The sequence below is a fragment of the Macaca fascicularis genome, chromosome 2 (genome assembly GCF_037993035.2).
Source record: "Macaca fascicularis isolate 582-1 chromosome 2, T2T-MFA8v1.1".
Classification (NCBI taxonomy): Eukaryota; Metazoa; Chordata; class Mammalia; order Primates; family Cercopithecidae; genus Macaca; species Macaca fascicularis.
The window spans coordinates 174059094-174086480 of NC_088376.1; the positions used below are offsets into that span (position 1 = coordinate 174059094).

The 27387-nt window shown below is 36.7% G+C and overlaps 1 protein-coding gene and 1 pseudogene across 1 annotated transcript in view; both read left to right on the forward strand.

Moving 5' to 3' along the window:
* Positions 1-27387, forward strand: part of MORC1 (MORC family CW-type zinc finger 1) — a 149663-nt gene that overhangs the window by 88743 nt on the left and 33533 nt on the right. Inside the window, exons 16-19 of the mRNA XM_074033711.1 lie at positions 17939-18001; positions 19740-19985; positions 20166-20237; positions 24203-24307. Of these exons, the coding sequence (XP_073889812.1) occupies positions 17939-18001; positions 19740-19985; positions 20166-20237; positions 24203-24307 (486 nt within the window). The remainder of the gene's footprint in view (positions 1-17938; positions 18002-19739; positions 19986-20165; positions 20238-24202; positions 24308-27387) is intronic.
* Positions 5987-6179, forward strand: LOC123572141 (small nucleolar RNA U3; annotated as a pseudogene).

The window sequence follows — 27387 nt, forward strand, 5'->3', positions numbered from 1 at the left end:
TTCAGAGGCTGAGGTGGGAGTATCTGGGAGCAGAAGTTGCAGTGAGCCCACGCCACTGCACTCCAGCCTGGGGGAAAGAACGAGACTCTGTGTCAAAAAAAAAAAAAAAAAGAAAAAAAAAATCAAAGAAAGTTATATAGTGGAAGTGACACTTGTATCTTGAAGTGTATTTAGGATAAATAGAGGGAAAAGGATAGGGCATTTCAGGTGAGAAAAACAACCTAAAGGAACACTTGGAGATGAGCACTGATTTGTTCTTTCATGGAACCAGTCACTTAGATTACATGCTAAGCTTACACATTTAAAAAATTAAACTCAGTATTTGTGTGGTATCTCTCTTTTAAAAATGGCATGTCTTGTTATAATGATGCAACTCCCATATAGTTATAACATGGTAATTACTGAACAAAAGACCTCTGGAAGATGACCTTGATTCCTCCTTTCACAAAATAATCCATGAACATGTTAAAAAACTATGTTTTGGTGATATTTATCTGATGCCAAAAATAAGACTAAAAATCATGCAGTGTTCAATGTAAATTTCCTGTCCTCTTTCTAAAACCCTTTAGAAGAAATTTTGGAATGTGATATAAGAAAGGATGGGAAAGCTAGAAAAACAGGGCATCATTGGCCCCATTCAGTTTCGGGTGTAGGCTAGACATCACTGGAAAATCAAGAACTGGCTAATTCATTACCGTGATTCACTGTATGTCTATTGTTGGTGTCCATTCGCCCATTCAGTATCACAAAATCATACAATATATGCCATGTAGTTATTATTTGCCCTTCTCTTCCTCCCTCCCACTCCCAATGACCACTTACCCATTGACCAGACCTGGGTAGTGAATATAAAAATGACCTAAACCTGCACACCCTATCTCTTAACTCTCTTGCATTTCAGCTTTAATGGTAGCAGGCATTTTGATCTGGAAAATGAAGGGTTGACTAGATAAATCAAAGATCTTTCTGTATTTTAGGTTCTATGGGTATCTAATGATTAGATGGTAAGAGAGTTATCCTAATCATTAGATGTTGTCCCGTAGGAGAAAATGAAGTAGCTAGATCTAAAGGTATCATTTCCACATGGTATCTTATTTAATTCCTACAACACTCCAGCTAGTGATACCTATTTTAACAAAGAGGAAAGTGAAATCCAAAAACGTTAAATAATTTTAATCAAGTCAAATAGCTTTAAATGGTGAAGTTGGAATTTATTTCCTTTTTGCCTAATTCCAGCACCATTTTTCTCACAGTCTCGTAGGAAAAATACAGACAAAAAGGACATAAGAACATTTACAGTAGCAACAAACTTATATATTGCAAATCATATTTGTTAAGGGAAATACCTAAGTTCAGTAAACCTAATAGGAGAGCTCAAATTCAAGATCCGTCTCCTGCGGTGCATTTTATAAAGGGGTTGTCCTCCATGTAATTGGTAAGCTATGTCAACAAACCAAGATCCTCATTATAAATTGTACTTCTGAATACAACCCATCCCCATCTTAATCCTTCTGTATAGATGAATGAGTAATCTGTTTCTAACTACTTTCAGCTTCATTCCACATTACCTGCTGTTTTCTATACCGAGTGACAAGTGCCATCTGCTGGCCAAGTGATGAAGCTTTTATTTCCATTGTTTCACTGGATTGCTCAGTTGTTATTGGCATATTAGCTGGATAATTGTTATTTTTCGGTAAACCTAGGCAATAATTTTAAAACCATAATGTTATAAAATAAATTTATCTGTATTTCAGGACCTCCTCGTTCTCAAATTTACCTCTTTCTCAGTTTTAACTTACAATTTCTCTTCTACCTTCTATTGTATGACAAGGATGATTGTGTCATTATCATGCACACAGAATCTAGTTTTAGTTACACTTTATTCAGAGTTTTATGGTACCATCTAAAATCCACTTAATACCCTCAATCATTAAAAGACAGATCATACCTTTATCCCTGAATTAAGCTACCCTGTATTTACCCCTTTATACCTAAGTAATGTTAATGAGTAGCATATTTGCATAATCAATATATTTGTGCAATGTGTGATGAATTGCTTATGTGTCCCCTAGGTCTTTCTGAATTAATCTTTTCTATTTACTCTACATTTCTTGGCATACAGTGCAGGCTGTCTATAATCTGACACTAGTTGCCTTTCTATTAATATAATAGCAGTCATTTCTTCCACTCTGTATGGTGCTTCTACTGAGCTTCTCCATGTTCCTTACGAGTATTCACTTCCATGCTGCTCTGCTGCTCTGTATTCTTGTCTGGAGCAGCCTCTGGTCTTTCTCCAGTCCTTCAAGATCCAAAACTATTGCCAATCCCTGTATGAAGTCTTCTTTCATTTACCTACTTGGAAAAGTATCTCCTTCCTTCCAGTTCCCTTTGTCCCATGTGGTCTTTCTTAGAGCGTGTTTTACTTTCTACCTGGTATTATAGTCACTTTTTGTCTAATGTTATAGTTACTTATGTATCTGATCTGTCTCCTGTATCAGACTATATGCTTTTTGAACTAAAGGACTATTTTTATTCATCTTTGTATTTCCAATGGTACCTAGGCCTGCAGCTTTCATATAATAAGTATTTAGCAAATAATGAAGGATGGAAAGAATAATTTGATTTATGCAGAATTCCTAAAAGATGAATATTTTATATTTGATTGGATTGGTTGACTCTACATAGGTTAGACTTACCACCTTCTGCATATATTACTGAAGACCAAAATGTTCTTATACCTGGTCACAATAAACTGTCGTATTTGGATTGGAATACAGAGACTGCATTTGGATTTCATTTGTCGTGTTCATAGTCATCCCATCAAATATATAGCCTTTATAAGACTTCATGCCTGGTGAGAAGGAACTCCAACAATAGAATTCTGTTCTTTTTCAGTGCTCATGTGGACACACATACACACAGAAATGAAATAGTGTAATCTGGCAATTCCCACATTGGTTGTTTTAGCCGTAAATGCAGAGCAAAGTAGTCTTGCCGAACTTTTAGCAGTGTTTTTCAAATTGAATGGCATATCTGAGGACAGCTTTGTGATGAAGAATGTGAATGCATTTTTCCATGTGGAACTTAATCTTTTTAATGTGTCATTATTGTGTAGGCTGCTGAGGTTTCAAATCTGTATAACTATAGTGACAGATGCCATAGAAAATATATTTATTCTTCAAGAGTGCTTTTCAGTCTCCTTATATAAACTGTCATCATCCAAAATTTGTGACACCTAAAGGTCCTTGTCTAACAAGAGGCTATTCTAGTTATTGTAGATGAAATATTTAACTTTATTACTCTTACTACAAATATCTCATTTTTCTATGGTGATGAATTGCTTTTTGAAGAGGGATAATGCATAATATATTCACACTTGTGCATCCTGTGCCCTGTGTTCATGGCATACCAAATGAGACATTAAACAAATTGCTTGTGATTAACTAGTGTGCAAGTCCCTTGAAGGCAGATATCATGTGTTGCTTTCTTCTGTGTACCTCCTACCACCACACCTGGTGCAATGTTCGGCACAGTAGGTGTCTAACAGGAGTTCAACTCTTTAACTTGCACTGCTTCTCCAAATTATTTTCTTACTCGTCCTTTCTTGAGAAGCTGACGTCATACTTCCTGATGGAACAGCATTTGTGGTTTACTGAAGACTCAGACAGCACTAATGATTAAAGAGCATCAGAACAGCCTGGCATTGTGGCACAGTGTGGTGCAGGGAACTCAGGACATTCTCAGCTCCTGGCTTCATAAGCAACTTTATTTTACCATGGGGTTGACACTGAGGAATGCCATCCATTGTGTCTACTCCTGGGTTTCACAGAAGTGACCAAATGCTGTTGTCAAGAGGAGTTTGAATCCAGGGGGAACACATTTTTCCTCCCAGAAGGACAGTAATAGCTTTGGCAGTTGCAGGCAGTCTTGGCACATTACATCCCTCCCTTTGCATGCTAGTCAGTCATTCCTGTTCACATCTCACAGCAGAGATGGAGCGAGGAGGAGAGGTTCAGATGTGTTGCCTGAAATGATTTTCACTGCAGGGAATACTAATTTGGGTTTTAATGCGAATACACCTATTTGATCTCTACCCTACAAAAACTCCTTAAGCATCTGAACTCCATGTACAACCAGTCTCCAGTTAGTGTGCATGTTAATCAGGGACTATCAGAGGCTGCCTGGTGTCCAGGGTACACCTCAGGGTCTGTTTCCTGACTCTGCTCAGAGTAAGATATAAGTCTTCAGCTTCCTTCCACAGCAGGCTGCTCGCTGCTCCCCTCTCAAGGAAGTCTGTGCCTCCGCGCCTGTACGCTCTGGGCACCAGCCCACCTGAGCCCTGCCTCTCTGAGCTTGAATCCTGTTTTTCAATTTGCTTGACCCAATGTCCTTCTTACTTAGGACCTAACTTTACATTTTGAATTCAGTTTGGGAAACTGTGTTTCATGACTGTTGTTGATTTTGAACTTAAACCTTGTATCTTGTACTCCTGATTCAACCTCATTCATCCTTGTCCCCTGACCATGTATGTGATCTGAATCTGCTCCCTTCCTCTGTCTCAATTCCTGGAGGCCAGAGTAAAATTCATACTTAATCTTAATTGGGCTCTATTTTTAACCTTGGACTTTACCAACATGTGATTTAACCTCTCCACTCCTTCCGTTAGTCTTCCCCCACCAAGTCTAGCGTTCTAACCAGGGTGTAAGGTCTCCTGACACATCAGGGATTTGCATCGAGTCCTAAAGAACTAACTGACATTTGTCCATGAACTTTGCTTCACAAGGGTCTAGAATAACTTTTTCTCCACTTGGCGGAACCCCAAAAAGGTCTTGTAGGCACAAGCCAAGACCACTAGGAATAATTTCTGGCATTTGAAAATAAAACGAAGTATTACTTATAGCGCTTCTGAACAGCAGCAGATCTAGTTTGTTTCTGTTTTGTTTTGTTTGAGTCTGAGGTTCCTACAATTTTTGGGATCCCTTTTAAAACAGAAAATGCCAAATTATAAATAAGAAGTTAGGACAGTGCCACGGAAGAGGCTTATGTAACGGAGGGATGTTGCTGCTTAAGCTGTATATACTTCGTGGTTCACCCACTGTTTGGTTTTGCATGTATTATACCATGTGGTAACTGCAGGGTTTTTTTGTAATAAAGGAGAATTACATATTTTTCATATTTCCAGTTCTCTTCTCTCCAGTCTCTTCCCCAAGATTTCCATAATTATGTATACTTTTGGTGAATTCTAAAACTAATTCCTGTAACTGTACGTATTATGTGGATGAAGAAACCTAACGAGAAGGATGAATGGAGGGATGAAATGATAATAACACTTAGAATGTGCCTCTATTAGCAGTGCTGTAAATGCACTGACATTTAATCCTTAGTACAATACTATGATTGTTATGATTCCTATTTGGTGGATGAGGAAACTGAGTCACAGAGAAATAATCTGCCAAAGATGGAGTTAGGAAACTGCAGAACCATGATTTTAGCCAATGCAGACTGGCTCCAGACCTCTCATTCTATTTCTAAACTATATTGCCCCTCTGGCCAACGTGACATAAACAATGTAGGAATACAGGGTAGATCTGAAATGTAGGATTGATTCTTAGTTCAAAGCTGTTCGAACGACTCTGCTTTTCTATTTTCAGTTTGGCTCAGTAGCTCTTCTGTGTAAGAGAAGTTGAGAAATTAAATACTAATAGTAATCATAATTTCTTTTTCTCAGTAGCTCTGTCTATGGTGGGCAGGTTTGGAAGGCAAGGTGACTTTGGAAAGCTTTACAGAAGGAGGAATGCTTTGGAGCTCTTTGAAGGAGGAGATGCAAGCAACAGGATGTGGTGGACAGCACTGGCCTGGCATTAGGATCCCTGCCTTCAGGTCCCAGCCCTGTCGTTCATAAGCTGAGTGACCTCAGGCCTGAGGTCTGTCTGGTGTCTGTAGTCCTTGGTCTGAGTACCCCTAGCCTGGTGAAAAGAAGCAGATTAAGACTATATCTATAGGTCATTTCTAGAGAAGCTTCTCTGAACGTTTAGGACACAGGAAACCACGAGGAGGAGGCACAGCATTCTCTCCTGAGCGTGGAATTGGTGTGTTGCTTCACTGCAACTGGCCGTTCATTTGCTATTGGTGATTCCTCTCTTCCTTTGGGAGGGGAATAGGGAGAGGACACAGTCAAGCACTTCCTATTTTAACAAATAAAAAAGGTGGGGGTGGGGAATTAAGCTAGATGTTTGCAAAGACCCATTCAAATTTTAGAACCCGTGAATATTAGTTGCCAATCTTCTATCACAAGCGGCTGCATTTCAAATATCTTTATTCACTGATAACATTTTGAATATAAACATGATATTTCTGGAGCAGAGCAAAGTATTATATATAATACAAGGAATCATGCTAATTACCCTTTGCTCCAGTTTTTACCCTGGAGCAATGGATCGGGTAAGAGTCAGATCAGATGATATCTTACAATTTGTACTGTAGGCAAAGAATCCTAAGAAAATGTATCTGGACATTTCTATAGGAGAGCGGCAACCACACTCTCCACACTCTTTTGCTCTTTGGGAAGAGCCCTGAGTTCTAATTCCTACCCTTTGGAATGTAAACAGATCTCTGGGGGTACGGAAAGAGGAGACTAGTTTCTCCAACTTTACAATTCTGGTCTTGTCTCTGTGGTCCCAGGTTTTATTCCTCCCTTAAAATATAAACACATATTTCCAGGGAGGTAAATGTCTCTGGAGGCAAATCTCTTCACATGCCCTCTCCACTAATAATCAGTTGCAGATTAAATTCTAAGATTTGTTCTTTTAGTCCAAGTCCCAAGTGAAGTAAATTTAATCAGAAAATCCTAACCGTACAGAAACATAAAAGTATTTTCTCTATAGTCCCACCAAGAATTGATAGAAAATTAGAAAGGAGCATTCTTTACTTTTCAGGGCTGTGAGTCTGTCTGTCTGAAAACGTCACAATTTTATAGAAATATTCACTCCTGAGATCTACACCAGACGGACTAAACAAGAATCTCTGGGTCTGGTGCTTTGGAATCTGCATTTCTGCTGCTTCCCAGATGATTCTATGCACCACTAATATTCACTTCTTTATTCCTGGTTTAAGGATTCTTCAGTTTTTCTACTTCCAGAGACAGTTCATCTTATGCAGTTCTCACTGATTCAGTCTGCGATTTGCGAGACTTTCTAAACTCATAAAGAAATGTAATAGTCTTGCTGGGAGAAGTTATAAGTGTCATTTAAAAATGAATACTGATATTTTCAAGCTTTCTAGGGTAATGATTCTTCTTTGAAATCTGAAAAGATGATGACGATGATAAAAAAAGATGCTATCATTGGTAAACAGCTACTCATTAAGTAACTCAGATTTTGAAGTAGGTTAACTGTGTTATTCAGATTTCTATTTTACAAAAATGCAATCAAAGATGTAAGAATGTATTCCTCAAAAAAAGTACACACGTGATTTTTTAAAAATGTATTTTTAAAACTATAGGCCAACCCCAAAACTGATGCTGAAAATCTTTGTCTGTTGTTTGAAATGTATCTATTAGTGGAAATCTGTATCTCTAATTAGAACCAGAAGGAAAACTTTTAGGGGAACTATTTACATTTTTCATTTAGGTCAACTTCATTTAGTACACTTAACATGTGCAAATTTAGTGCACTAATTATATGTAAATCACTCTTTCCACAGACGATGCTGCAATAGATAAACCAAAAATCCTTTTTGTCTTAATGCTTTAGAAAACTTTCTCCTGATCTTGTGTTTTACTATTTTGCTTTGACTTTTTCACTTCAATTCCATTGGATTATTAAATTAAGTGTGCAAGTATTTCCTTTGTATCTATTATGATCTAAGCATTGTGCTAAGTCCATTGGGCCTTATAACAGAAAGGCCATTGCCAACCTCAGCAAGATAAGTTTCAGAGGGAAAGCCAGGTGGGATGAGGGGAAATGGTGAATGGAAAGTAAATAAGTAGAAGCCATGGGTAATAAGCTGTGTTAGGAAGTTTTGTACTAAAGGAGCAAAGAAACGTGGGGTTGTAGCTAGCGCATTAGGTAGGGTTGAGGTAAATTCGTGGTTAGGAGAGATTAGACAATGTTTCTGGACTAAGAGGAAAAAGCCAGTAAAATTGAAGAAGTATAGCACACAGGTGTGATGGGACCTTTTTCTTTTTTTTTCTTTTTTTTTTTTTTTTGTTGTTGAGATGGAGTTTTGCTCTGTCACCCAGGCTGGAGTGCAGTGGTGCGATTTCAACTCACTGCAACCTCCGCCTCCCGGGGTTCAAGTGATTCTCCTGCCTAAGCTTCCCCAGTAGCTGGGATTACAGGCGCCCACCACCAAGCCTGGCTAATTTTTGTATTTTTTTAGTAGAGATAGGGTTTCACCATGTTGATCAGGCTGGTCTCGAACTCCTGACCTCAAGTGATCTGCCCGCCTTGGCCTCCCAAAGTGCTGGGATTACAGGCATGAGCCACCGCACCCAGCCTGGGACCTTTTTCTTGTAAAGAGTCCAGTAAGTACAGGAAGGAAGGATTACTAGGACCGAGGTGCAGGGTTTAAGTTAGGGCAGGAGGAAGGACATTTTTTCCTCTGAGATTGTGGAAAAGAAGTTAAGGGTGTTCACACACACCTAAAACTTTTATGAAACAGGTGGGCTTTATGTGGAGGGTACAGTAAAGATTTGGAACAATCTTTGTGGAGATGGATACAGAAGCTAGTTAGGGACAAGTGAAAAGATTGTCCAGAAGAGTATGAGAACTATGCATATTTCTTGTAGTGTGGATTCAATGGTTATATATAGTTTAAGCATCACTGATCTGAAAATTTGAAATTCAAAATAATCCAAAATTTAAAATTTTTTGAGTGCGATACAACACTACAAGAGGAAAATTCATCTAGTTTATGTGACAGGTTGCAGTCAAAACAGTCAAAACGTTGTTTCATGCACATAAGTATCTAAAACATTGTATAAAATTACCTTAAGACTGTGTATAAGGTGTATATGAAACATAAGTGATTTTCATGTTCAGACTTGGGTTCCCAAGATAACTAATTATATATATGCAAATATTCCAAAATTCAAAAAGTCCCAAATCTGATTCCCAGACAGACTGTCCTGGGAATCACTTCTGTTTCCAGGCATTTTGAATAAGAGACACTCAACTTGCACAAATTTTAGCAGCCTGGAATTTCTTCAAAGATGGAAAATGATGTCGTTGATCCAAGATTGAGAATTATGAGGATGGCATGGCAGAGCATAGCTGATGTGATAGACTCTTTTTCTCAGATAGAATTGGGAATGGAAGGGAAGTCAAGAGGGTTATAATAAATTCGGAGAAAGAACTGTGGGAAAAGAAGTTTCTATGCGTATGAGGAACATTGATAATAATCCTGAAAGAATTAGAAGAACTATAAATTATAAAGAAGAGAAAAGCATTTCAGAGGTGGATAACTTTTAAGAGATGAAAAGACAATGTAAGTTGCTCAAGGTGACTGAACTTGAGCTGCCCCTGGAGTTACAAAGTGAAAGTAGCATGTGATAGAATTAAAGAAGATGAGCAGAACTCAAATGGGTGGGAGGAATATATCCAACATTCTTAAGGATATGGTGCACTTTACTAAATATATAGTTAAAACATAACCCATTCATTGACTATGGTAAAACCTTCTAGGTATAGATCTAAGGTAGAAAAGGTGTTCAGTGCAGCTGTCTTTGAATTCTTCCTCTGTCTCCTGCTGTGTTCTTCCAATTATGAGTGAATTTTTGCCTTCATCCTGTTACTGGAGGTCATTACTGTGTCTGTTCTTGCTTCTGTATTAACATAAAATGTTTTATTTGGGGCTGGGTGTGGTGGCTCATGCTTGTGATCCTAGCACTTTGGGAGGCAAAGGAGGGCAGATCACTTGAGGTCAGGAGTTCGAAACCAACCTGGCCAACATGGTGAAAACCAATCTCTACTAAAAATACCAACAAATTAGCTGGGAGTGGTGGTGGGTGCCTGTAATCCCGGCTACTCGGGAGGCTGAGGCAGGAGAATCGCTTGAACCCAGGAGGCAGAGGTTACAGTGAGCCGAGATCGCGCCACTGTACTCCAGCCTGGGTGATAGAGTGAGACTCTGTCTCAAAAAACAAACAAATTATTAATGTCTTTCTACTCAAAATGTAGTTGAGACATCTTTGCTGTGTTTTTCTATAATATCTCAAGTTCTTTTGTAGAAGCAACTCTGATATTAAAATGAAAGTATAATTTATGGAACTTATAAAATAGAACTTATAAAACTTTTATTTACTCAAAATTCTGTTTAGTGATGTGATTAATAGTTCAGGTCAAAATCCATTACAATAAAACTAGCACAAAATAATTATCTTCAAGCTAGCACCTAAAATATTACAAACCCAGGTAATTTAAGAGAATTGTACATTGTGAAATCCATTTTGCTGTATCAGGAACAAGACTCATCCCAGAGTGATGCAAACACTGGAAGAGAGTATACACTGGAATTTAATATAAAGCATCCAAATACTGTGATAAGCTCCAACAAGTGGAGAAGTAACCACCTTTTGAATGTAGAGTAGACTTGTGGCACTGTTTTGGCTATGAAAGAGATGAGCAGTAGGCTCTAGAAGCATCTGTTTATCCTGCCAATCATCAACATATTGTTGAGAACCTACAATACTCAAAATCTTGTACGAGGTACTACAGATAAAAACAAATAATTGGGAGTTTACAGTTTATTGAAAGAGACCCACATGTCAACATGTAACTATTAGATATTGTGATACATACAATGATAAAAGTAGGTAAAGTATTACAGGGGACTTTTGGTATAAATATGGCTATATAAACTTAGCATTTCCCCATTCTTTTTCTGAAAGTCTTCTAAGAGCAACATAGAAAATAGAAGACAAAAATGCAAACTGAAATTTTAGTCAAACTAGGAAACTGTCTTAGTCTCTTTTGTGATACTATAACAAAATACCAAAGATTGGGTAATTTATAAAGAAAAGAAATTTATTTCTCACAGTTCTGGAGGCTGGGAAGTTCAATATCAAGGTGCCAGCATCTTGTCAGGGCCTTCTTGCTGTGTAATCCCATGGCAGAAAGCAAGAGAGTGAAAGAGGGCAAGAGAGAGAGAGAGAGAGATTGAACTTGCAGTCTCAAATCCTGTAATAATTGGCATTAATCCATTCATGAGAATGGAATCCTCATAACCTAAACACCTCCCTTTAGGCCCAACCTCCCAACATGGTTGCATTGCAGATTTAGTTTCCAGTACATACTTTTTGGGGGACACATTCAAGCCATAGCATAGATGTATATCAGCATATTTCTCAGAGCTGCTCAAAACAATCTAGGAGCTCCACAGGAAGAACAGAAGAGAAATCGAAGGAGGAGCCCAGCGCTAGCATATCAAAAGAATCAATACAAATACACTTACTGAAAAAGGATACATCTAGAGATGGAAAAGCTATAGTCGTTATCTGCAATAGCCAGCAGGCAACAGGAACCCTACTGGACCAACTTTGATTCACAGAAGTAGAAAATGTGAAATGCACATGAAAGGACTCAAATAAGGCACAATTTTCAGAAGCGATATTTTTTGTAGAGATCAGAGGAAAAGAAGCTAGGCTTGTGAAAAATAACTTGCCTAGAAATTTACCCTCCACTTACCCTTTCTATAGAAAGCTCTGGGAAAGAGCTGGTCCTGGAAAATCCACCTTTTAGAATGACATGTTTTAAAAAAGCAACTAGTATAGCATCTAAACAGATACATTAAAAAAAAAAAAAGATTCCAGTAAAATATCGATAAGAAACCATATAATTATATAACAAATAAAATACTGCAAGAAAAATGTTAAAGAATTCTAGCAAAATATAAATACAAAAAAGAAGCAACTATAGCCATTCCTGATAAAATTTTCAGAAAAACAGGAATAGAAGAAAACTCTCTCGATTGATAACGGGCATTTACAAAACACTTGCAGCTAAAATCTTGCTTATTAGTGAAAGAATCAATGTTCTCCCACTAAGGTCAGGAATGAGGCAAGGGAGTTTCACTCTCACCCTCTAGTTCCACATTGTACAGGAGGTTCTAGATGGTGTGAAAAGAGAGAAAAAGAAAGAAAAGGCACTCAGATTGCAGAAGAAGAGGTAAAAGTTTTTTTTCTTTCAAAATTTGATAGTTTGTGTAGAAAACAGATAATATTTATAGAAAATTACTACAACTACTGAAATGAGCTTTAGCAAGGTTGCAGGATACAAAATCAATATATAAAAATTAATTTTCTATGTATTAGCAGCAAACAATTGGAAATTGAAATTGAAAAATACCATTTCCAATAGCATTAAAATATATTAACTACTTGGAGATAAATTTGGCAAAAGACATGTAAGACCTGTACAGTGAAAGCTATAGAACACTGCTGAAAACATTAAATAAAACACATAAATGGAGAGAGATTCTATGTCATGAGTTTGAAGAGTCAACATTGCTAAGACAGCTATTCTCCCCAGTTAGCATCAATTAAAATTCAAGCAAGTATTTTGATAGAAATTAAAAACTGATTCTAAAATTTATATGGCGTGCAAAGAATTTAGAATAACCTTAAAAAAGAACAAAGTTGGAGGAATCATACTACCTAATTTTAATACTCGTAATAAAACTGTAGTTAAATCAGTGTGGTATTGGTGTAAAAAGAGACAAATATAGCAATGAAATGGAATAGAGAGTTTAGAAATAGACCCACAAGTATATGGCCAGCTGATTTTCAACTAAGGGACCAAGATGTTTTAATGAGAGAATAAGAATCTTTTCAACAAATGGAATCAAAACATTTGGATAGTCATATATCCCCCCAAATAATAAACATTTATTCTTATTTCCTGTTATATACAACATTATTTTGAAATGGATCATGGAGCTAAATGTAAAAGATAACCTTCTAGAAGAAAATATAGGAAGAAATTTTAGTGACCTGGTATTTGGCATATATTTCTAAAATATGACACAAAATGCATGAACTATAAAAAGAATTTTTTTTAAATTGTACTTCATCAAAATTAATGACTTTTGCTCTTCAGAAGGCATTGTTGAGAAATTGAAGTCAAGCTACAGACTGGGAGAAAATATTTGCAAAACAATACCTGACAGTGGACTTGTATCTAGAGTATGGAGAGAACTTTTAAAACTCGGCTGGGCTCGGTGGCTCACGCCTGTAATCCTAGCACTTTGGGAGGCCAAGGCGGGTGGACCACCTGAGGTCGGGAGTTCAAGACCAGCCTGACCAACACGGAGAAACCCCATGTCTGCTAAAAATACAAAATTAGCCGGGTGGCGTGGGGGTGCATGCCTGTAATCCCAGCTACTCAGGAGGCTGAGGCAGGAGACTCGCTTGAACCTGGGAGGCAGAGGTTGCAGTGAGCCAAGATTGTGCCGTTGCACTTCAGCCTGGGCAACAAGAGTGAAACTCCGTCTCAAAACAAAAACAAAAACAAAAAAAATAGTAAGAAAACAATGCAGTTAAAAAATAGACACATTTAAGCAGGTACTTAACCAAAGGAGACATGCAGATAGCCAATAAACACATGAAAAGTCAATTTCATTAATAATTAAGGGAACTGCAAATTAAAACCACAATGAGATAACCACTACACACTCACTACAATGGATAAAGTTAAAATGATTATGCTATGTTGACCTAGGATAGAGAGCAACCATTAAAAATGCAAAATGGTAAAATGACTTAGGAAAACAGTTTGGCGGGGTTTTTTTGTTTTGGTTTTTGTTTTTTGAGATGTGGTCTCACTCTGTTGCCCATGCTGGACTGCACAGTCACAGCTCACAGCAGTCTCAAACTCCTGGCCTCAAGCAATCCTCCTGCCTTGGCCTCCCAAAGGGTTGGGATTATAGGAGTAAGCCTAGTTTGGCAGTTTTTAAAAAGTTAAAGATACACCTATCATATGACCCAGATATTCCACTCCGAAGTATTAGTCAAAAGAAATGTAAGCATATGTCCACTTCAAAACTTGTGCTTGTGTGCTTATACTAAGCAGCTTTGTTTGTAATTGCCAAAACCTGGAAGCCATCCAGATGACCATCAAAAGGTGAAAGGACAAATTATGGCATGTCCATTCAGTGGAAAATTACTTAGTAACAGGAAGGAATGCACTCTTGATTCACACAGCAATATGGATGAGTTTTTAAATAATTCTTCTGACTGAAAGAGGTCAAACAAAAAAAAGATTGCATACTGTGTGATTTCACTTAATATAAAACTCCAGAAGATGCAGCTAATTGACAGCAAGAGAAAGCAGATCAGTGGTTGCTTAGGAATGGGACAGGGTTGGAAGAGGTGCTGGGGAGACAAGGAAAGTTTTGGAGATGATCGGTATGTTAATTATCTTGATTATTATACATATATCAAAAGCTTTCAAATTATATATTTGAATTTTGTGCTGTTACTTGTTTTTCAGCTATATCTCACTAAAGCTGTAAATTAGAAAAAAGAAAAATTAAAATGCACATCAGAAGGAAATTAAACATACACATTTATACATACATTTTTTAAAACTCAATGAAAAAGGTCATTTTTATGCAAGAAGATTCTAAAACAGAAATATAAGGATTTGTGAAGAGATGCTGAGACTGTAGGAGACAATGAAATAAAACATAATTTTCAGAACTTAAGGAAACAGAAGAAATGAAATCATACAATTGGAAAGAACACAAGGCAAATTATCATTTTGGTAAGGACAGTGGGGCTGTAGAGCAAAGGTCACAAACTATTACCCATAGGCTAAATCCAGTCCACCCCCTGTTCGTTTATGGCCCACAAGCTGAAAATGACTTTTACATTTTTAGATGGTAAAGAGAGAAAGGGAGAGGAGAGACAGAGAGAACACTGACCTGCAAAACTATTTTCTATCTAACCTTTTACAGAAAAAGTTTGCTGTCCCCTGGTGTAGAGGATAAAAGTAAAAAGCAAATAAAAATAATAGAAATTAGGAAAGAATTGCTTACAATTAATTACACAGAAAATGATAATGATAGAAGTAAGAAGGAGACACAATATTTGCATAATTTGAATACCCAGAGAAAACAGAATAATGGAAGAACACATTTTTAAAGATATGAACCAGGCATGCTTTTCAGGAAAAGGGTAAAACTTGAAGCTACATGTTTGAAATGGTATGCTACACAATAGGGAAAAACTGCCCCCAGAATAGTCAATAGTAAGATGTATATTATAATAAAATTACTCAACTGTAAAAATATAGATTCCTTTGACCAACAGGTATACACATCAAGTCACCTATAGGGACAAAACAGTTCACTTTGGCTTCAAACTTCTCTAAAAAAAAATCAGCTCCAGGTGATGAAGTAAAAACTGTAAGATCCTCATGGAAAGGAAGTGTGAACCAAGACTTTTATATTCACTAAATTACTCTTCACATAAAAAGCCTACAGGTAAATAGTTTTAAAAATAGGAAAGAACTGGGTATGGTGGCTCACGCCTGTAATCCCAGCACTTCAGGAGGCCGAGGCAGGCGGATCACAAGGTCAAGAGATGGAGACCATCCTGGCCAACATGGTGAAACCCAGTCTCTATTAAAAATACAAAAATTAGCTGGGCATGGTGGTGTGCACCTGTAGTCTGAGCTACTTGGGAGGCTGAGGCAGGAGAATCGCTCAAACCCGGGAGGTGGAGGTTGCAGTGAGAGGAGATTGTGCCACTGCGCTCCAGCCTGGCGACAGAACAAGACTCCATCTCAAATAAATAAATAAATAAATTAAATTAAATAAAAATAGGAAAGAACTCAGGAAATATTCTCATGGTCTCTTTTTGAGGAAACTACCAGGGATCAAACTTCAACCAGCAAGAGATGTCTGAAAATTCTACAGCAAAGAACTGGATGTAAGCATTGACTGTATTTAATTAAAGCAAAAAGCCTAAAATATATGTGACATTAAACACCAGACTGAGTGTAAATACCCTGGCAATGTAAAAATAATTCGGCTAACAAAAAAGGAAAGGCAAGGGTGATAGAAGGGGAAAAGTAGTTTGATGTTTGCCTCAACTGTAATAGGAGACCAAGAGGTGTCATTTATTTGATTTCAACATACTTCTTAGTACTAAGTTAGACACTGGGAAGGATCATACTGTTGATAAATATCAGGGGAAGAAAAGGGGGAAGAGAAAATAAATTTTGCTACTGTTCAGAGTAGGAAATACATAGATCCTGTCTAAAGACAAAGAAAACTAAAAATATTATATAAAGTTATCACCATAATGGAGGTCACCAGAAAAAGAGAAAATACTATATATCATTAAAAACTTAAATTATAAAAGTAAAGGATAAAATAAAATGGTTGAACCAATATCAAACGTGTGTATGATGTCAATAAAGCAATAATTACAAGTGATATGTGAAAAAAAGAGACAATCATACTAGTAATAGGAAACTTTAACTTACTCTCAGCTCAGGAATACCTAAACAATCAATAATAATAATAGCAATATACATATAATTTTATCTATCTATCTATCTATCTATCTATCTATCTATCTATCTAAACTCTGCACTCTCAAAATAGAGTATGTATTTCTTTTCAAGTACTCTTGGAATAATCACAGGATGACTATATGCTAGGCCACCAAAAAGCCTGGCAGAGACAATTTAGCAGTGTCTATCCAAATTGTAAATGCATGTACCTTTTGACCCAGAAATTTCACTTTTGGAAATTGATTATATGGACGTATTAACCCAAATGTGAAATTACCTATTTACTAGGTTGGTCACTGCAAAATTGTTTGTATAGTAAAAGATTAAGAAGATCCAAATGTCAATCAACAGACCTGGTTAAATACATTTTTTTTTGCAACAATACACTGGAATACAACAATACAGCTGTAAAAGAGAATAAGAAGCTCTTTATGTACTAAAGAGAAAGACCTCTAGGATATATCCTTAAATAAAAAGGCATGATGCAGACCGTGTGTATAATATACTACCATCTTTCCCTGCCACAAAAAGTGGGAAATATATATATACACACACACACACACACACACACATATATATGCTTATATATATGAAATATAAACAAATCTCCAGAAACATTAAACAAGATGGTAGTATCAGTGGTCACATGTTAATGGAATATGAATTAGACAAGTGGAGATTGAAGTAGTAAAGAGGCTTCCTTTTAATATACTTCTAAAAATGTGTTGTCACAAGTGACTACATTACCTCTATAAACATGTAGACAGGAACAATGCCATGCGGGCGTAGAAGATAAAGCAATTAATTATCCCTTGGGGAATTGGAGGAGACCTTCAGGATAGTTATCTGAACTGAGACTTGAAGGATGAGTGGAATTTGACAAATGGACAAGTTTGGAAAAGTCATTTCAGGCCAAAGTATGGAAATATGAAAATAAGCCTGAGGAATAGTAAATGTGATTGGGCACTGACTGCATTAGGGACATAGTCAGGGCCAGTTTACCCTCAAGAGTCCATTGAAGCTGATGCCCAGGGCTCTGAACTAGACAGTGCTGCTGCCTAAGGTCAGGATTCCTTCCAGACCCAGAACCCTGTAGGTGGGGAACAGAGTCTTGAGAGAAAAGAGACAAGGGCTGTGGAGGCTGGACACGAGACTCAGTTCAACAGAGCAATGCCTTGGTCAAAGACATTTGATCCATAATGCTTCAACAAACCATTGGATTTTCTTGCACTGTCTTGTCACTACTAATCAGAACATTACTGCAGTATATATAAACTTAAATGCACTCCTTGAACAATTATTCATGAGGGTTTGCTATCTTGACCTTTCTTTAAGAAATGGAGAATGCTGAATTATTACCGTATGCCAACTGAAGGTTATTTTTACTTACATTTGCCTTAATGGTTTGTTTTCCCATAAAGCCTCAATTTATACCAGTGGACGAAATCACTGTCACTTCCACCTGCCTAACTTCAGCAAATAAGGTGAGTAATTAATGTAGGATTAAGCAATTTATGTCATGTTTTAACCATGTGAAGGATAAGCCTTATCGAGGGCCAACGGTCTTCATGGTTTATGAGGTTCACACAGTGAAGCACTAATATATTTTAACTGCCATTTTATTCTTGTTAGAGTGATACATGTTTATTAGGGATAAGTTAGAAAATAAAACATAAACAAAATTTAAATCACCCATTATCTTCCTTCCTGTGCATAATAACCTTTTTAAATGATGTATTTCTTTCCAATACTTTCTAGGGATATATACATATATGTTTTTTGTCTACGGATGTGTATTTGCCTAGAAATATGTTGTATATATAGTTCCTATGTTTTTGCTAAATGTCATATTACATTATATTCCTTGTGTTTGCTAAATGTCATATTACATTATATTCTTCAAATGTCTGTTCTTATGTAGAATTTAAAATTTAGAGAGGAACATTTTTGAGCCTTTAGTTAGAGCTTCTCAGTTATATCAGTCACACACAAAAATATGGAACTCTTTATAATTTTAATTATTCACATTTCTTAACAGGCAGATGATGGGATTTATAAACTCAGACAACCTTTAAATAAATAGATTTCTGATATACATAATGTATTTTGTATCTTTGGCATTTCTTTACTATTCATTTTAAATATTGGAACAGTTGTTTCCATCCTGTCTTTTTAGTTTATGTATGTGTGTTTTTAATTTGCACCTTCTGCTACTATATCAAGGAATCAGAGACCAATGAACCCAGTAATAAGTTGGAGCTGGTATAGTCTTATAATCCAGCTCCCTCCTTTTATAGTAATTTATCTAAGATCACCACATACCTGAATTGCAAAACCAGACTTAGAACCTACCCGTTTTATAATAAATTATCACCAGAGTCTGAGAGCAAGATGAAGAAAGGGATTCTTCTGGAGTGGAAAGCAGTAAAAATCACCTGCAAGTAACTTGCCATGGGAAAAGATTGTAACATGTCATTGTAAGTCCTCTGTAATAATAACATTGTCTCATGCCTTGAGATTTGACTTAGCTATGAACAAACTAGTATACTCAACTGTATCATAACTTTACAAAATGGTGGTGGTTTATGTGAAGGAAAATGGGAGTTAAAGAGTTTCATTAAGCCCTCAGCACTGTTGCAGAGAGGGTTACTTGACTAGTGGACACTAAGGCTACGGAGGATAATGATATGCTTAGAATAACTAGAATGTCACTCGGTGCTCTGCTCTCAACTCCTCTCCTTCTAATAGTTATTTTTGGTTTCTTACAAAAGAGAATAGGCTCTAACAAGCAGGCACGTGTATTCTAGATCTCTTAGCAAATGTATCTTTCATTGACTGCAGTAGCAGCTAGCAAGGGGCAGGAAGCAGGATGTGAATCTGGATAGGGATAAGGACCAGCCTTGTTTGCAGCAGGGAGCCAAAGGCAAGTGAACCTCTATTGGGATGAAGTCAGAATGCACAGTGTGTTCTCAATTGCTGGGCTTTTTTATCCTCAAAATCAGATTTATTGACCCAGCACAACTTTGCAGCTATTTAGGAATCAAATTCTTAATAAGCCATTGTGGCATTATACATTTGCTAAAGTTGTTTCTAAACTTTTGATTTTTAAACTTTGTATTAGCAATAAGAAATACCTATTATAATGAGGTTATGAGAGAAGTGGTGATTAGTTATAAATAAGCTATCTACCAAAAAATAAAAACATGTTCTTTGTTATTTAAGGAAAATACCAAAACCCAGAAAATCAGGCTTTTGGGCGATGACTTGAAGCATGAATCTCTTTCATCCTTTGAGCTTTCAGTGAGCCATAGAGGACAGAAAAGAAACATAGAAGAGACAGACTCTGATGTAGAATATATTTCAGAAACGAAAATTATGAAAAAGTCTATGGAGGAGAAAATGAACTCTCAACAGCAGAGACCTCCAGTAGCTCTGCCAGAAAATGTCACACTAGCTGAGAGATCCCAGGTATTATCATTGTTTCTTGTTCACAAAACAATTCACTTATTCTGGAAATAGCATTCGGTCAAGGTTTTGCTTCATCTTCACATTTTAAGACACTCTAATTATAAAATATACATTGCAATCTGTGTTTCCTGGACAAGGTCCCAATTTCTAATTTTTTTTCTGTATTCTCTGTTTTGAAAGAAAAGTCAGATTGCTAATATTACCAGTGTCTGGAGAGCTCAACCAACTGAAGAGGCCCTGAAGGATGCCCAGGTGGGAAAGGGCTTTTAAATTTGTATTTAAGGGAGAAATATTCATATAGGATAAACCTTTAATCTTTAAGTTTTGCATTCAATGCTTTATAGGAAAAATGCTTAGCTAAATCATACATATTGTTACCCTGTAATCAAGGTTCTGAAAAAACTGGGATATAATGTATTACTAAGTGTTGAGAGTCATGTTAACAAATGCACCACTCTAGAATTTTCATGTGTACAGATGAGTTTGTTTCTTTGAAAAGAATCACAACACATTTATTCTTACAGAGTTGCCATTATTTAATTCTTTTTTTTGAGGATTTGCCCTCAGATACAGTTTATAACAATATGAATGCCTACAATTGAATGGGCATTTACCCTGTGCTAGGTTCAGTGCTGAATGATTATAGACATCATCTCAATAACTTTCATTTTATATCTTTTTAAGCCAAAATTTACTGCCTAGTTTATCTACCTTGTCCATCACATTTGACTTCTAATGCCCTTTTACTATTTCCACAAATTAAATTCAACCTTAAGGAGTAGATATTGTTCACCATAGGAAATATTCAAATGAACAGCTATAGGCTCTGAAAGCCATAAACTTACTTAATTAGCAAATATCTGCTGAGTTCTACCCAGTGTAAGACATTGGATTAGTCGTGGTGGGAGGCAAGATATTTTATGCATGATCCTTTCCAAAGGAATTATTTTGAATAGTAGTTACATTATAGAAATCTCTCACACATTCCTTATAATATCTTTGGCAAATGGTATACAGACTCTCTGAAAATCTTTAGTAAAAATCCTTACTTCCTAAGGCAGCCTTTCCTTAATACCATTTTTTGGGTAGCTCATCCTCTTAAAGTATTTCAAGTCCATTTTCCTATAATTTTGAAATTTTTGCCCAGATCTTTTCTTGAGACTATATGAGCCAAGCTGCATCTGTTTACAACCTACAGAATTTCAAGTTTTTGTTGATTTGAATTATATATTGTACTTGAATGTAACATTTTATATATTCAGCAGATATTCAACCCTTGCTGTGTTCAAACTCCTGCATGTTATCACTTTATAATCATATCTCTTTTAACTCAGAATTCCAGAAAGACTCATTAGCTGTGCAATTTCAAGATTTAGGATTTGTCAGTTTATTGTATAGATATGTTACATGCTCTAAAAACATACAGTCCATTGAGAAGTTGAGAGTGTGTCCAAGTGTTAGAACAAAACATTTTAGACATTAAATACAGGGACTCACTCAGTATGCACGTGCATGTGTGTGTGCATAAACATATAATATGTAAAGCTATATGAAGCAATATACACACACTTCAAGTAGATATATATACTTATACCAGTATATACATAGATGTGTCTGTATATGTATAATTTTACTATGTGCCATTCAGTATGCCAGTCACAGGAGATTTGGGAATAAAACCACATATGGTTTCTGCCACCATCAAACTTACAGTCTAGTGAAAGAGACAGACACCCAATAATTACAGAGACAAACGTCAACTGCTACTATGGCAGTTTTTATGACACAGTAGCATGAGTGTTTATAATAAGGGTTTTTGATTCTGGTAGGACAGGAACATCTTCCCAGAAAATATGGTAACTAGCCTTTTAGGATTGAAATGTAATTACATTGGTAAAAGGGGAGGAAAAGCACTTCTAAGCAATGGAAAAAGAGGAAACATGGTGAACATGAAGAACTTTAAAAAGACAAGTAATCTATGGCAGGGAAAAGAGATGGAAAGGGACTGTGGTGTGAAGGAGTAGGGCAGGTCCTATAGGCCACCCATAAGGGGTTTTGCATTTATCCTGTAAGTAATGGGAAACTATTGAAGAGTTTCAAGCAGGGAAGTGACATGACCAGAGTTTTCTTTAGTGAAGATTGCTTTGGCTGAGTATAGAAGAAAGGTTAGGAGAGAGCAGAGTTGTTGGGAAAGACAGTCTCAGGGGTATAGCATTTTGGCCTCCACCTTGCTGCATAAGAATGGACCTTGAGCCATTCTCTTACCAAGAGATGAAGACCACACATGGCCTATGCTGGGTTTATTGCCTTGTATGGAAATATTTTCTCTGTTGCAAGTCCAGTGTATGCTCTTTTGTTCTACTTAAATGTGTGTGTCACATGAAACCTTGGTCAACCCCACTGCTATATCTGTCTTCCTTAGGGAGGGAACACAGCATCTTTCTCCTGTAGTATGAGAAGGGTGCATGTAGCCAATTGCCCAGCATTGGCTGATGGGGGAGCCTGCTGGGCATGGGGGACTGATACACACTTCTGAGGCTGATCTTGCTCTTCTCTATGTGAGTAAAGCATTGTTCCATCTAGTGCCTGACTGCATTGTGTTTTCTTTGGCAACTCCAATAAGCAAGATACTATAGGCAGAAGTTTTGAGACTCCTCCTCTGGAACTGATAACCAGTACATGGTGTTTCTGTTTCACAGATAATGCTTAACAAAAGTGAATGTGGGCAGAGCAGTTAGGAGACTTGACCGTGCTCTGATGGAGAGATCACAGTGGTGTAGGCTAGGATGATGGTGATGGAGGAGGTAACACTGCCCTTTCCTGGGGGCTGTCTTTATTGGATATAGAGGATCATGTAGAGGAAAACAGCAGAATGACTACAGAATTTTGAGCTCTTTCACCAGGTTGAATGGTGATTCCATTAATTGAAATTGGTCATTGTAGAAGGTGACTGGGCTTCTGGAGAACAGCATGAGTTCAGCTTACATAGTTTGAGACTTCCAAGAGGATGTGCCAAGTGAAAAGTCATAAACATGAGTCTGGATTTCAGAGGTGAAGTTTAAATAGGAGACAGTCTTGTGAGGTATTTACATGCCTAAGGATGAATGAGGTTGAATGGGTAAGAAGAAAAGAAGGACTAGATAGAAACTTGCAGAATTTTAGCATTTTGTGGCTAGCTACGAGAGTACAGCTGTGCACAGATGATTGTGAAGGAATTGCCAGAGCAGTAAGAGAAGAAACCAGGAATTTACTATTTCATTAAAACCAAAATGGAGGAAAAGGGTGATTTGAAGAGAGACTGTCACGAAGGCTAAATTCTGTTGAGAAGCCATCTCAACTGGCCAAAGACATAAAAATTGTCTGTTGACTTAATGATTTAGAGGTAAGAGGGATGATCTCAGGAATATTTTTGTTGTTGGAGTAGAAAGAGTAGAAACCAGATTGTAGATTCATGCAAAAGTAATTGCTGTTTTTGCCATTAAAAAGTAATGAATTTACCGCTAAGTGGAAGATGAAGAAATGGAGACAGATTGCATATCAGCTCTTAGAAAAATAAGCTAATATCCCAGGCATGGTGGTGGGCGCCTGTAATCTCAGCTGCTCAGGAGACTGAGGTAGGATAATCACTTGAAACTGGAAGACGGAGGTTGCTGTGAGCCAAGATCGCACTACTGCACTCCAGCCTGGGTGACAGAGCGAGACTCCGTCTCAAAACAAACAAACAAACAAACAAACAAAAAAATAGATAAGCTAATTTCATTCCAGAAGACATTATATATTTAAGAAAATCTAGAAATCCCCATTTTCTCCTGGATAAATCAGGAGATTGTGAAATTCTTTATAAGCACTTGAAAAATTAATTTAATCAGGTTTTAAACTGTAATTGAAACAACGTTTGATTACTCGAGGATTATTTGTAGTAAATTTCTAATATCCTGTCCAATAAACACACTAGGCATTACCACCAACAGAGAAGGTTCAGGAAATATAATTAATTTTAATATTAACCTAAGCAGCATGGAATTAGGAAGGCAGATATGCTCTGAGTAAATCTTACCACGTGCTTATCATATGCAAAGATCAGAAATTGAATTTTCGCTATATATCCTACAAAAGTCTACAGTATGTAGAGGCAGAATGAAGAGTGAAGGTAGCTTAATGGTACCATTGATTGCAACTAATCCTTGTATTTTTTTTTTGTTAATTCCTTGGTATAGGCCGCTTTTTGGGAAATGAAAAAGAAGCAGAGTCTGAACTTTGTAGAGGAATGTAAGGTGTTGATTGAAGATGACAACAGCAAGAGTGATTCAGATATTATCCTGGTGAGATAAACTAAACACTAAATGACACCTTGACATTTTCATATTCACAAAGGTTAGAGGGATCTGTTAGTGCCTCAAAGTAATGGAAACATTTAGTTGGATAACCTAGTTTTTAGATGAAGAAATAAGACTCAGAAAAGTTTAAGTTACTTGCTCAAGGCTACATAAACTAGTAGAGATACATCTGGAACTTACGCATCTCCACCCCTAATCCACGGCCCCTTTCTGTTTTAGTTATCAGGCTAAGAAAGCCTTAATATATATGTAAATATACAAAAATTTACAAAATTTATATATATAACTTGAAGGTCATTGTGAAAACTCATTCCCAAATCTGAAGAATATGATCCTTTCTATAATTTGTAATTTGGACTCTCACCAGAAGGTTTACTTCTGAATTGACTTAAATTAGGCAGGGAAAAGTCTATTCAAGGATTATGGGCATGCTCCCCATTTTCTCCTTTAAATAATGTCTTCCTATTTCTAACTTGATAGTTGATATCAAGGAGTACCTGTCTGGGCTCCTGTAGAATCGAGTTGCTTTGCCTTCACTAAACCAAACGTAAAAAGCCCTTGGTGTTTAGGAAGAAATGATTCAAGGACTTACTATATGAGAAATGTTTTATCTGTGAAGCCATGGTGTTCATTATGTTATATAGTGTCCTTTCTGTTAAAAAAAATCACTAAAAGTAATTGACACATGAGAATTTCATGTCAGGGAAAAAATCTGATATTTTCTTTTATCTGAATATAAATTTTATTACTCATTATAGTTTCCTTTTTACCTTGATTGCCAAGAAGCTTATAGCTAAACTTGAACCTGCGTAAGAGCAACTACAGTAGCCTAGATGGTTCTATTCTTGACATGATAAGTGAGAGTATTTAGAAAAGGACATGGCCTCTTTGGACATGTCTTTAGGGTAAGGTCCCTCAAAATGCTATGTAGAATTATGGATTAGGTTTAAATTGCACTTGTGCCAATGAGAGACATATCACTTCTTCTGACTTTAGCTTAATTTATGATAATGTCCTTCACCAGAAAATTATTGTCACAAGGTACATGACATAACTATAATGAAGGTTTTATTTAAAAGTTGTTTCATTTTGGAAAATTTTAAACATAGTGCAACCATGGGAAATGTGCCCATTTCCCGGCTCCAGTGGTTATCAACTCATGGCCATTGTTGTTTCATCCATATCCCCTCCCTGCCCCCATTACTCCCAGACATCATATCATTTCATCCATAAATTGTAATCATTTGAAGAAGCCATTTGAAGGGATGTTAAAAAAGTATAGACATGATTTGTGAATGGGAACAGAAATAGCCTCACTATTAACAGTAAAGAACAACTAAATGAAAAAAGTAAACACCAAAGTATTTTCAAAAGGAAAAGGGTCAAAATTTAATCAGAGGCTAGAAAGAAAGACAAAACTGCAACTGGTGGTGTAAATAATGCCACCTCTCTTGACCTCTTCAAAGCAAAATGTAATATAGTTGTACCTGTGAATATTACTGTTCACCACTTGCTTTTCAGAAGTTTCAAAGTCTGTGTGAGTTTTCATGTAGCCTTTACTTTGTCACCTCTCTCAGCTTTGCACAGAGCTTTTGGCAAGTGCCTTTTCATGAATTAGAGATGGCATTTATATTTAAAACATTGTCTTTTTAGGTAGTAGTTCTCAAGTTCTTATATTACTGTGTGTAGCTATGTGGTATGATTTGTGTCTCTGTGATCCTAGCAAGATGTCTGTTTTCATACTCATGGTGTCTAATTAACTTGGATAAACACGTATTATCCAGAGATGCACATTAATTTCTGTTTGGCTGGAGTTGCAATAATGCAAGTAGGAAATAATTGCTCCTCAATGTTGTCTGTCTGTACTTTCTTAAACCTAGAAATTAAAAAAAGATCATCCCATCCCCCGTGCTCCTTCCTAGTTATCTTCTAATTATAGCATGTATCTGTGTGCATGTGTGAGTGTGTGTGTGCCCCTGTGTCTATTAAATTTCAAGAAGGAAGGCACTCAGTGCTAATGGTGGTGCAGGAAGTTGTCACTTAAGAAAGAATAATTAACTACCACAAAAGACTCCCTCCCCTGACCCCCAAATGTGGCATTTATTATTTTGGCAAATTTACTGGATGTGGGACCCAGGGTCTTATTTTAGGTATAAGAAACTAAGAAAACTAAGAAATATAGTATATTCAGCACACCAAAGAAACTTCATCTCACAGGGATGACTTCACATTATCCAAATTCATAAAACTGTTGTATTATAGCATAATATCAGTTTAGTTATTTAAAAGATAAATACAGCCTCAGTTCAATTGGAAGGCACATATTGACTTAAGCTATGCATTCTGTCCCATTATGCCCATCTGCATGGGCTGGCCAATTATAATCTGACAGTTGCTGGTGAGCTGGGTGCCTGAATATTTAAAAGGCGTCCAGCTAAGACAGCCTGCTGTGTCCACCTCCCCAAGAGACGTGACGGAGATGATGTTACCAATGCAACTATAATACTAAAAGAGCACTGACTCTGGGAACCTTTGCCTTATTCCTGCCTGTGTTTCTATAACTGTTTTTTTCATGCTTTCAGGAGAATAACTCCATTCTGACTGGCAGATTTGTTTTTGCTATGTTAATACAATTAGTAAATGTCTATCAGTCTGCCTTTTGAAATGTTTTTTTTTTTTCATATTAAGGCACTTTATTTTTCTTTGTTCCATGTTTCAGGCAACATCTCACTCTGGTTCTTGTACTTATAGTTATGCAATTTCAAGTGAAATGACAAAAGTATTTGTTATTTTCCAGATTCATATTTAACCCTACCGTTGCTGATTATTTCAGCCATCTGATCGTTCATTCTCCCAAATTACCTCACTGCTGTGGCTTACTGTTATGTTTTATTTGTTTTCCTAACTTCTTCTCTCCCTACCACCACTGAGCCCCTCAATTCTTGATTGAATGCTCTTCTTATTACTTTTATTCTAAGGCCTGTGATCTATTGAAGCAATTTTTTATTTTTTTATTTTACCTTTAAAATTTTTTTGAGACAGAGTCTCCCTGTGTCGCCCAGGCT